This window comes from Neltuma alba, unplaced genomic scaffold (assembly GCF_004799145.2).
Source record: "Neltuma alba isolate B1F8T4 unplaced genomic scaffold, ASM479914v2 tig00000916_pilon, whole genome shotgun sequence".
Taxonomy (NCBI): Eukaryota; Viridiplantae; Streptophyta; class Magnoliopsida; order Fabales; family Fabaceae; genus Neltuma; species Neltuma alba.
This window is the reverse complement of record NW_021632255.1, coordinates 32,632-44,313: the sequence shown is the minus strand read 5'-3', so window position 1 is coordinate 44,313 and position 11,682 is coordinate 32,632. Positions and strand designations below refer to the sequence as shown.

General features: G+C 33.2%; 1 protein-coding gene across 1 annotated transcript; it reads left to right on the top strand.

Moving 5' to 3' along the window:
• The first annotated feature begins 1,224 nt into the window (after positions 1-1,224).
• On the top strand, positions 1,225-8,665 carry LOC114748244 (cleavage stimulating factor 64-like). Its single transcript, XM_028936607.1, has 10 exons — positions 1,225-1,434; positions 1,638-1,716; positions 2,197-2,374; positions 3,307-3,340; positions 3,444-3,688; positions 3,769-3,846; positions 4,915-4,950; positions 5,029-5,514; positions 6,034-6,369; positions 8,129-8,665. Exons 1-10 carry the CDS (start codon positions 1,344-1,346, stop codon positions 8,276-8,278), a joined length of 1,713 nt encoding a protein of 570 aa, XP_028792440.1. The 5' UTR covers positions 1,225-1,343; the 3' UTR covers positions 8,279-8,665.
• Positions 8,666-11,682: the final 3,017 nt, after the last annotated feature.

Here is an 11,682-nt window from a genome sequence, read left to right as displayed (position 1 = left end):
TAGTAAGTTATAGATAACAAACTTGATTAGCAAGGATATTTTTAGGAAAAACAACACATATATTATTACAATAACTAACTTAACTAAGTTCTTAATCTCCCCAAATAGTCAACTGGGTCTTATAATTAGAACCGAAGGTAGTATATTTTAAGACAAGGTTAATAATTACTACTATAATTTTTTTTTTTGCTCCGTTGGTTCGTTGGTTAATAATTATAATTTCTTTAATGTGTCTTGTTTGTTGATGATTGAGGATTCATGATTATTTTAGGAAAATTCTCATTAAAAAGTCCCTGAAAATATGAAATAGCAAAATGAACACTTTAACAAGCTAAATTGCTTGAAGGGATTGAGTCCTAAATTAAAATTGTGAAATCTAGCAACAAAAAAAAAAGAAAAAAAAATAACCCACCCTCTTCTCTTTCTTCCCTTTGATGCTCTCCTTCTCTCTCTCTGTTTTTTTTTTTCCCCGTTCTTCATAATTCAACCAATAAATTTATGTTATGTAGGATAAATTTGAGGTCTTTTTAATAATTAATTTAGAAATTTGTTCAATCATTATAAACTTAAAATACTTTTCATAAACTAACCAAAATATTTTTCATTAACTAAAAAGTATAAATTTAGCAAAATAAATTAAAAAGTATTTTAATTTACTTTAGTAATTTTATTATGTTTTTGATTGTTTAAAAATATATCTTATAATTTAACCAAATAGTAATTTTAATCTATAATTTTAATAACCAAAAAAAGTAATTTTTTTGGTTAAATTATATATATGTTTAAACCATAAAAAAATATTTTTAATCTGTAATGAGTTATATTATTTGTAATTCATAAAATTATTTTAATCTATAATGAGTTGTATAGGTATAAAGATTGAAAAGTATTTTTTGATTAAAATTAAATATATTAAAAATAATTATTATGAATTTAATTATAAATGGTCTAACTTATTAGAAAATTTTTTATTAATTTTATAAAATGTGTTTTTTTATTTAAATTGAGTTGTGTACTATCCCTTTCTTTCTTTCTTTTTTTTTTTTCTTTTCTTTTTTTTTTTTTTTGGTGAAGACCATCCCGTTTCTGTTTCTGTCTGAATTTTTCTTTTTTGTTTTTTAGGAAATAAAAAGGAAAAGAAAAGGCCCGAGCAATGGCGTTAAGCCTGGACTAATCAAAGATCGAAACCCAAGTTTTTGTCTTCCTCGACCACTCTCTGCAATAGAGGGAACCACATCAATAAACTGGTACGAATCTGCTCCCCCGCGCTCCGAGACGAAGATTTTCAATATCTCCAAAAGCCTTTTATAAGGCATCTGGTTTTTGCATCAATTTGCAGAGTCATGCTCGCGAGGAGGAAGAAGATGGAGCAGCGCTTCACCTTCTCCTCTCTTCTTGATTTCATGGCCACCTCCCAGCATCGCTGCGTTTTTGGTATTTCTTTATCCTTAAAGCTCGGTTTTCTTGATAGATTTCAAGTTTTAAGTGATTGGGAGCTGATGAATGTCGGGGTAGTTATGAGAATTTCAAAGTTTTATTTCTTTGACTGATTGAATTTTTTTTTTTCGTGTGATGTTTTATGAACATTAGTTGTTGCAAATTATGACAGTTGGTTTGCCCCTTTGGATATATTTTAGTTGGGAATATACCATATGATGCCACAGAGGAACAGCTTATTGAAATCTGCCAGGAGGTTGGGCCTGTAGTATCATTCAGGTAAATTTTAAAGTAGAAGCCGTTGTTTGAGATCTTTAGCTTTTCTATTTTAAGGAAAAATAAAAGAAGTTGAAAATTTGACTGGTTGAGGTTATTAAATTATTGCTATACTGTTTGAGAAGAGTAGGCAGACTTCCTCTGCTGTGCAAAAAATTGAAGTTCTAAGTGGGGATTGATGTCATCAATAGGGTAAATGTAGTCATGTTAATCTTGAGATCTTGGTAACTCGGATATTCTTACTTAACATCGAAGTGGCTATAGTTACCAGCTTGCTTCAAAATTTTCCTTAATCTATCACGAGGAGGTTAAAAGCTTCTGTACATTTACACGCCTTTGATTTGTATTTCTGCAATGGTTAAACAAATTTTCGCTATGTTAATAGTGGATAAAGTTCATATTCTAATATAGGTTTTCCTAATTATTTCTAATATGGTTAAGAAATTATTTGGTTGAGGTATTTTATTCTCATACATTCTGCAGATTAGTCATCGATAGAGAAACTGGAAAACCAAAAGGTTATGGGTTCTGTGAGTATAAGGATGAAGAGACTGCTGCTCTAAGTGCCCGCCGTAACCTTCAGGGTTATGAAATTAATGGACGGCAGTTGCGTGTTGATTTTGCTGAAAATGACAAAGGTGCTGACAGAAATAGAGAACAGGTATGTTGGTAGAATTTATTTTCTTACATTAATGTATCTCGCCTTGCCTTGTTGTCATATATGATCTGTGTTGCTTTTAATAAAAATCAGATTTATAATGAAAAAACTGAGACAGTGTAAGGTGTTAATCACTATATACGCATCCCCTCTTTTCTCTATGTTAGTTTTAGTAGCAAACTTACTCGGACTTGTTTATCTCAGCTACTGTTATCAAATTTTTTCCACTGTGCTGAATGATGAGGTTTTTATCAATTTGAAATTATAGTTACTAAAATCACACAATAATTTCAATTATTTACTGTTGCTATTGTCATTTATCATGGACCTAAATCTAACACATAAGTAGGCTAGTTCCTGTGTAATGCTTTGTTTATGATTTCCTAATACACCGATTGCTATGCATATCAAATAAGATGAGGATATAAAAATATAGCAACAAGAACTGTTCTTTTACTTGAATTGTCAGCACCAAAGGGGCCAAAAGGCCTCTTTTTTTCCTAGTGAAAGAGGACACCATTTTTTCCTCTGATGTTAGGATTACATCCTTAAACTAAAAACTTAATCTAGTAATCATGATGGATGTTTTCTAACTTGCTTAAGCTAGATGTTTAAACTAGATGTTTAAGTTTGCATGTATGACCAATCAATCAACCCAATTCCAAACATATATCCCCTTAATGAAACAGCTTAAAGAGATTAATGTTTATTCATTAATTCTTGCTAAAAACAAATTAAAGTGAGCTAGATTTTCCTACTTAAAATTAATGGGTTTCATAAAATTCAAACTAATGTGAAGGGTATCTTGGATCCTGTAAATAATTGTATATTTTTACTGTTGTTGCTTTTTATCTTTTTATCTAACGTGGATGAATCAGTCATGCTCCAGACGTCAGTTTATTGAAAATGTTATATTGTTGTTCTTTTTGTTACAGGGTCGTGGTGGGCCTGGATTGGCTGCAAATGTTGGTTGGTTCTTTATCCTTCTCCTTTAGTTGTTTTGATTAATTATCTCAGACTATAGGCTCTGAATTGTTTCTATCATCTCTTTTTCTCCTCCAATGTATAAAAGACCCTCACAAACAAGTAGCTGGGCCAGCTGTCCATGGGGAAGCTGCCCACCGTCAACCTATTGGTCTTCATATTGCCATAACAGCTGCAACTGTCATGGAAGCAGCTCTAGGAGGGCCTCAATCTGGCATCCAGCCAAATCAAAATGGTTTGCGGGTTCAGTCAGGATTGGCCCATGACCCTTTAACTTTGCATCTGGCTAGACTATCTCGGAATCAGCTGACTGAGATTATCTCTGAGCTCAAGGTGTTGGGTTAAGCTAAGATCATCTTCTTGTATAAATTAGTAAATTACTATTTCTTACTATATATTTGTAATGATGGCAGGCAATGGCTACACATAACAAGGAATTAGCTCGTCAATTGTTACTTTCTAGACCGCAGTTGCCTAAGGCTCTTTTTCAGGTTTGGACTTTTGTCTCTCCTCTTTTCTTAGTATGTTTGTGCAAGCGCATGGTTCTTTATTAGTTCACTTTTTCTTTAAAAGATACTCAATTCTGTACTGTTGAGACTTGGGTTGCTTATTTTCTGTATGCATATTCTCTCTGTCTTTGTATGCTCTAAGACAGATGACAGTGATACATTTCATTGGACAGCATAGATGATACTGAATTGTATGATGAGGACAGCACACCAATTATACCATATAGAACTATTTTGGACAGAAAAAGTGCAAAAATTACAAAATTAGTGAAAATGTGGGGACACAGTCACTTAATGAGGATGAGAGATTGATATATCTGTAGTTTGAGATTTTTCTGTATGCAAAAAAGGGGTTCCCTTTCACTCCAGTGTGAGTTATCCTCTTCTCATTGTCTTTCATCATAGACTGTGTCTTTCTATGTGATAGAACTGAAAACTTGAGGCAGGCCTATTATTGCTATATTTGGATGATGAGAAGATGACTTGGAAGGGTCAGTCAAAGCCAATAGTAGGCAGGACTATTAAGAGAAACCTCAGAGTTTTACTTTTCATTGTGCTTCTAATATGCTGCAGGAGTAGAAGATGCTTATAAGCTTTTTGTTTTAAGTCCACTCAGTGATTTTGTTTCTTCTGGGAAATTGCTTATGCACTTTCATTTTAAATAAGAAAGACTTTTTTTCTTTTCAAGGAATGCTTACATTCTTTTCTTTACATAGAAGAGTATATATGCAAAAATATGTTTTATACCTTTCTAATTTTCAATTCTCTGTGCTTGCATTGTGTTGATATTTGTAACAGATGTTCCCTTTGTCAACTGAAAGCATAGTTACCCTCATCTCATTATAGCTATATTACTGTACAGAATAATGTTCCTCCTCTGCCCGAATTTTCTGTCCGGTGAATCCATTGGTTGAACTATTTGTGTTTCCTTCTGTTTACCTATACAAAATGTTTAATCCTGTTCCCATTTAATTTATACAGCAAGAAATTATGGTTGAAGCGTTTAGGGTATTGTCTGCCTTTTTCATAAATATTTTTCTGTATTTGCAGGCACAGATAATGCTAGGAATGGTGACCCCTCAAGTGGTATGTTTCACTACCGCATATTTTGTTCACATCAACTTTATCCCTTTTACTTTATTGTTATCTTTTTTATATTTGCAGTTGCAAATGCCAAACCTTAGGCAAGTTGCAGGTGAAACCTCCCAGCCTCTGGTAGATGAAAGCCAGCGCGGTCAGTCTGCAGTGCTTCAATCGCTAGCTGGGCTGCCTTCTCATGCGCAGATCAAATTGCCATCTGGCTTGATGCCCAATATTCAAGAAACTCAAGCAAGTGCTTTACATCATAATTCTTTGGTTCCTAATCAATTACCTGCACACCCAAAGCCTCCTTTGCAGCCTCGAATCCAGCTTCCACAACATCCAAGCAACCCAGTGGTACAGCTGGGCACATTGCCTGGGCATTCTAGTTCATCGCTTCCTTCTATGCGCCCCCAGTCTTCATTTGGTTTGCCTGTTAGACCACCAATTCAGCTGGCAAGTTCAAATTCTCTGAATCAGCCATTGCATTTGCTACAACATTCCGGACAAATTGGTAACTCAAGTGTAGGACAAAGTATTCGGATGATTCATCCCGATGCAGGCTTTCAGGTGCGATCCAATTTTTGTGAATTTTGCCTTGTTTATTGGAAAGCAGACCAATAGGAAGTGACGAAGGAATTCACCCTCTATTCTTAGGCCCATGCTTCTGAAATGACATAAATATATAGTCCTATGGCACCACGAAAGAGTAGATTGTTTGAATGAGCTTTTCTTGCAAAAGCCCAGATATGTTTTTGGGACCAAGTGTCCCAACAAAACAACACCCCCCCCCCCAAAAAAAAAAACATTAGACGAAAACAGCTTTTGACATTTTGACACTGGATGCATTTCTTTATAGTCTACCCTGCATGCATTTTGACTTTTCTAATGCAACTTATGCTTTTTAAACATGCATAAATGATTCATGCTTGAGTATGTTCAACATCATTCTGCACCATCTGACTCTTAAATTCTGAATGCTTTCATTTTAACTATAGAAGCTGTTTTTCTATTTTCTCCTGCCAAGTTTATTTTTCTTTTGTCAATGGAGTGTACTAACATATGCCTCTAATTTATTGATCAACACAGCCTGGCTCGTCCATATCATCAGGTATTCCTCAGTCAATTGGTAGGGAAGCAGACAGATCAGCTAAAGTCGTTGAAGATTCTAATTGGGCCAAGAAAAGTAGTACATATTCAAACATTGCTCTCGGATCAGGAGAGAAAACAAATGAGCCTTTGGAACCATTTAGCCGCCCTTCAAAGCTGGCTAAATTGGATGATGGAAGGAGCTCCTCTTTCTCCGCAGCAGTTGCGAATGTACCTGTTTCCAAGGGATCTTCCCATGTTCTTGGAAGTGTGTCATTGCCTGTAAATGCAACTTCCAAATCAGAAGCGCGATACCCTGAGCAACAATCCTCTCAGGTATGTATAACTTGGTGATATTCCAATGAAAATTTTCTCTACCAACTTTTGTTTATGTTTTGTTGGTTTATCTATACTCGAATTTGATAATTATTTCTCAATTCTCAATCATAATGACGAGATTTTGTCAATCATTGTCATACGAATTTCTGAGTGGTATTGAAGTTTCGGAGTAATTGGTTTCATATTCATTTTTTTTTTTTTTTTTAAGTGCTGTATTGTTCCGTTCAATAATGCCATGAACTCTGTTCTACTTGTTTTAAAAGTTTTATTTTGGGCTTGCTTTGAAATGGTTTTGTTTTGAAGGTTTCTTGTTCGCTTTTCACACGATTTCTTTCATGAAATTTCCTTGTTAGACCTGTAGAGGGACTTGAAAGCTCATTTGTATTATTGTTTTCCCCTTTCTTGCATAACTTATATTCCCTCCGTTCCTTTTTATAAGAAACAATCACCATCTATGACTTGTTCTTATTTATAAGAGACATTTAGATGACATCTCAAATTTTCTTTGTTAATTTTCCATTTTGCCCCCCTTTAATTACTCATTTTAATATCAATACATTTATTATTATATAGTACCCAAGGCCTTCTCTACATCACACTCTTTCTTCCACAATCCTCTTTATGTTAATAATTTCCTTATTCTCTCCTGAATACTCCCCCCCCCCCCCAATAGATAAGGATATTTTTCAGTAAAAATTGCAGTTTTTAGATATCTATTGTTTCTAATCAATTTTAACCAACTTTTTTATCAATGTTATTTGGTCAGTTGTTTTTTATCAAAGGGAAAGGGGGAGTATGTTTTTCTATCCAAGACGAGGATACTCTGTTCGCTCATTCACAGTTTCTCTTCTTTCCTTCTAATTGTCCCTTTCTGTGTGTTTATCCAAAAATAAATCTTTTTGTAGTTAGGTCCAAATAATTTCATACAAAGATTCTTTTCTCCCTCCTCGAGTGAAGGTATCTGCATTGGCAACTAAATTACTATTATTATGCCTCTAGAATTTAGAACTGATTGTTCAATAACTAATTCGTGTAAAAAAGAGGGTGCATATAGAAGATATTAAAATCATTTTTTTCCCAAGATAATATATCCTTAAATAATTTTTGGTCTTCTCAACATCATTTAAATTCTTTATTACTCTCTGTATCTTATTATAATATTCAAATTTTTGAATTGGTTTGTCTTTTTTTATCAAATGCACTTGAGGTTTTCTCTATACATTAGATACAGTTTTACTTATTTTACCCTTAATTAATATATTCTCTCTTGTTATCTTTTGCTCATATATACTCGTGTTCTTTCTCACTCTTACTTACCTGCTTATAAATAAGGGCCTATATTGAATTTTTTTTTTTTTTGTATATTTCTTACATATTTATCACTTTTAACTAATTTTAACAGTTTTTTTAAATCACGCAGTTCGGTTATTTGGATTTTATAATAAGAGATACAGGTAGTACTTCATATATTTGTTTTCTATTTCATCCAAATTTTACTGTGATTATAGAAAGTCATCTACTTCATTTCTCTATAACATCTACGCGACAGCATTTTTCCCCATTCAACCAACCAAACAAAAAATATGATGCTTAACACCTGCTTGAAATGAAACTGGGATTGAGTTTATTTGCATTTGGACCACAAACCCATCTTTGATTATAAACCAACTTGTTACATCTGTGTGTTTTATATCTGACCAAAGAAGCCACTAATTCTGTATAAGATAATATCATTCATGCCAACTTCCTTGTCCAGGCTCAGCTACCTTCGGATGTGGAATCGGTTTTACTGCAACAAGTGTTGAGTCTAACGCCGGAGCAATTGAGTTCCTTGCCACCGGAGCAGCAACAGCAGGTTTTTCAGCTTCAGCAGGCTCTCCGGCGAGATCAGACCCAGCCTTCATAGCAGGCAGCAACATACGAACGCTTCGAATACGCAGCAACCTGCCGACAGAGATTGTAGTGTTGCTAACTCTTGCAATTTCCAGAATCTGTCTGAAGACTTATCAAGGCAGGTTGCTTTGTATATTATCATTTGCTTAGATCAGGTTCAAATATTTAAAAATTTTGTCAGTACCATTGCATTCTTGTAATTTTTTGGCCTTACATATCATGTAACAGTTAGGAGCTATAAATGAGTTCATATGAAATTATTTAGAAGAGAGAATTTGGAGAATAATGACTTTGGCCTTGAGGACTTTCTCTCTCCCTTGCCTAGTCTGTCCCCCCCCCCCCCAACTCCCTATGAACATAATTGCCCTGTTATTTAAGTTAACGTGTTTTTGTTGGTAAACAAAAAACTATGTTTGAATGCTATCCTTTCGCGCAAAGTTGGTTTGCTATCAAGTTCTTGATATGGGGCTACACAGATAGCCTGTATTAGTTGATGAATTTGGATAATGTCAATGGAAATGAAATATTTATGCATATTGATATATTTCCTGAGTCAAAATATAAGCGTGAAAAAAACTAAATTGTGCAATTCAAAAAGTTGATCAAGGTTGGTTAAAGACAATACACGTGTAAAAAAATGTAACTTATTTTTTCTAAAATAACCTTATAGAGAGGGTGAGTAAGAGAAAATAAGTGTAAAAAAAGATGAAAAAGAATGAGTGGGAAAAAAGATAAGTGATATATATAATTATTTAGGAGTAAAACAGAAAAAAAGATATATTAAATGATAAGATAAATAAACCTGTAAGAAACACTAGACACATTTAAAGATTTAAATTTTATATTTTGAACCGGAAAGAGTGATTATCGTTCTCTTCTTATCTTTATTTTTACTTGCACTGTTACGAACACTTCTTTTTATAATAAATATCTGTTGTACGGTGCTATTGTTACAGATAAAATGCACCTCTAAGCACCAATAAAGAGTTCTCATTTTACGCTTTGTTCATTATCAACTTGAAGTTGATTTGAATATTATTGTCACTAGTCAGTCTGTAGTATAGTTTTCTTCTAATTTTTTTTTTTCTGGGGGATAAATCTTCTCAATTTTAAACACACAAGAGAAAGAAACCTATTTAGAAAATTACAGATTACTCATCTAGTTCTAAATGTAAAATTTAATAAATGGGTTTACTATGGTCTTAAATGAAAAATCACAATTCACTTTATCTCTTAAATTTGTTTTTCAAATTACCCTTGTTAATTTGAGTCTGAACAAGATTAATAAAAAAAAATGCATGAAAGCTTTTTCTTTTTCAATTAAGGGAAAAAAGAGAACAGGGATAATTTGATTTAAAGAGCATAAATACTCTGCTGTTGGAAAATTAGTAACGCAAACATGCTATTGTAAAATGACAATACGTGGTGTTGGTTTTATTGCACGTACAAATATTTCAAAAGACATTTTAAAAGTTTAAATCTGGAAAAATATTGTTGCTTCATATTTTATTTAATTAAAAATAAGTTTGGATATCATATTTTCTCATTCCTTAAATATAAGAACTAAATAACTAATTTATAAAGATTGAGAAAATTAATTTAGTTAGTTGTTTGTAAAATCATGTGTTGGTTTTCTTAAAATTAAAAAAACTACCTTTATTTTTATAGAAATCCCTTTAAGATGCATAATTCATAGGGATAGTCACAGAAAAATAAATTAAAAAACACGGTGGATTAAAAATTTACATGTATGACCAAAACAAATCCTTTAGACAACTCTTGCACTTAGGATTCAACGGAATATTTGCTATAAAATAGCATTATGTGGTATTGTTATTTTATTATAGTAGGGAAATATTATGCTTGATCTAATAAGGATAATATTGAAATTCAAACAAATTGATGAGAGGGAGACGGAGAGAAATATTAGATCAACAATCAAGAACTGGTTAGTTCATGAAAAATGTTTGAGAAAGAATGTGGTTTTATTGAAGTAGACATGTTTGGTATGTTGTGAAAATAAATGAATATTTGTATTTGGTTAATGCCCAATATTTTAAATATTTGGTATTAATATTTTAATTATTAAAAAATGATTTACATACATGTAGCAAAAATAGTAAAATGTTCACCTTTCTTGATTTGTAATTTTAAGATAACATAACTTTTTCGAAGATAATGATGTTAAATTTTACCTGTATTTTATAAAGAACTAAAACCATATTTACATCAACTTTCTTATATTCATTATGTTAAGTTTTCTAATCATACATATGTATAATTAAAATTTTCGATATAATGAATAAGGGATATAATAATTAAAATACACACACACGACACATTTGCAGGAAGCCAAAAGACTTGTACAGAATCATTGGCAGCATGGGGTCTAGCGAGTATATTTATGACATTTTCCACTTCATTTCTAATTATTAGGATGCTGTTGATAAGGCTAATACAAGCAAGGAACAAAAAACCGGACCGGATAATGAACCGGTCAAGACACTGGTTTAAGGGTTAGTGAGTCAGATCAGGGTCAGACCGGATCAAACCGGTAATAATTAAAATAATATAATTTAATTAAAATTAGTAAAAATAGAATTATAAAAAATAATATTTAATTTTTTAATGGGTAATTATCTTGCAAAATATTCATGTATATGAAATTTTTTACTTCTCTTTTTCATTTTTTTTTCCTTTTCTTTTCTCTCATCTCACCCAACAGAATCTTTTGTTTTTTTTAATTGTTTTTACTACTTCTTCTCTCTCCCACGTGCACTCCACATTTTCCTCCCTATGTCACGCCTCACGGAGCAGTTCTTCTTTCCTCTCTCATCCTTGGACAATGAACAAGTAGAGTAGCAAGGTAGAATAGGCAGGGGGAGCTCATCTTACCTCCTGAGTACTCATGGTCATTTGACTCATTTCTCCCTTCGTCCTCTAAAGTGCTTCCTACGTTCCTCACTTCCTTTTCTTTCTTAGACGAAGAAACAACAAACAATGCCACCATTTTTTCTCTCTACACTTTGTTCATTCATCCTACTCTCTCTATTATCTTTCTGCTTGCCTTCTAATCTTTCACGAGTACGCTTCAAAGTGGCACAAACAAAGTTCTGTCTTTCTTCACTTTAATGATCTCCTCTGCTTCTACCACTTATCTCTACAGTGTCCATGGTCTCCACAAGCGGCGAGACATCCGGCGAACGTGAGAGCAAGAAAGAGGGGGGGAAGCAACCGGCCAACCCAGTGAAGCTAGCGGTTTGCCCGGTTTTGACCAGTTTTTTCCGATTCATTCCGAGTTGCTCCGATTTGACTGAAGGCCGGTTTTCAAGCTAAACCAAACCGGATCTTAGACCGGTTCACCGGTTTTCCGGTTGAATTGGTCGGTCCGGTTTTTTCCTCCTTGAATACAAGATA

What these genes read in the sequence shown, in the direction of transcription:
- LOC114748244 (XM_028936607.1), top strand. Translation starts at nt 1,344, where the DNA reads ATGCTCGCGAGGAGGAAGAAGATGGAGCAGCGCTTCACCTTCTCCTCT. An exon ending in CTGACAGAAATAGAGAACAG is followed by an intron (nt 2,375 to 3,306) that starts GTATGTTGGTAG and finishes TTTTTGTTACAG; the next exon opens with GGTCGTGGTGGGCCTGGATT. An exon ending in GAATGGTGACCCCTCAAGTG is followed by an intron (nt 4,951 to 5,028) that starts GTATGTTTCACT and finishes TTATATTTGCAG; the next exon opens with TTGCAAATGCCAAACCTTAG.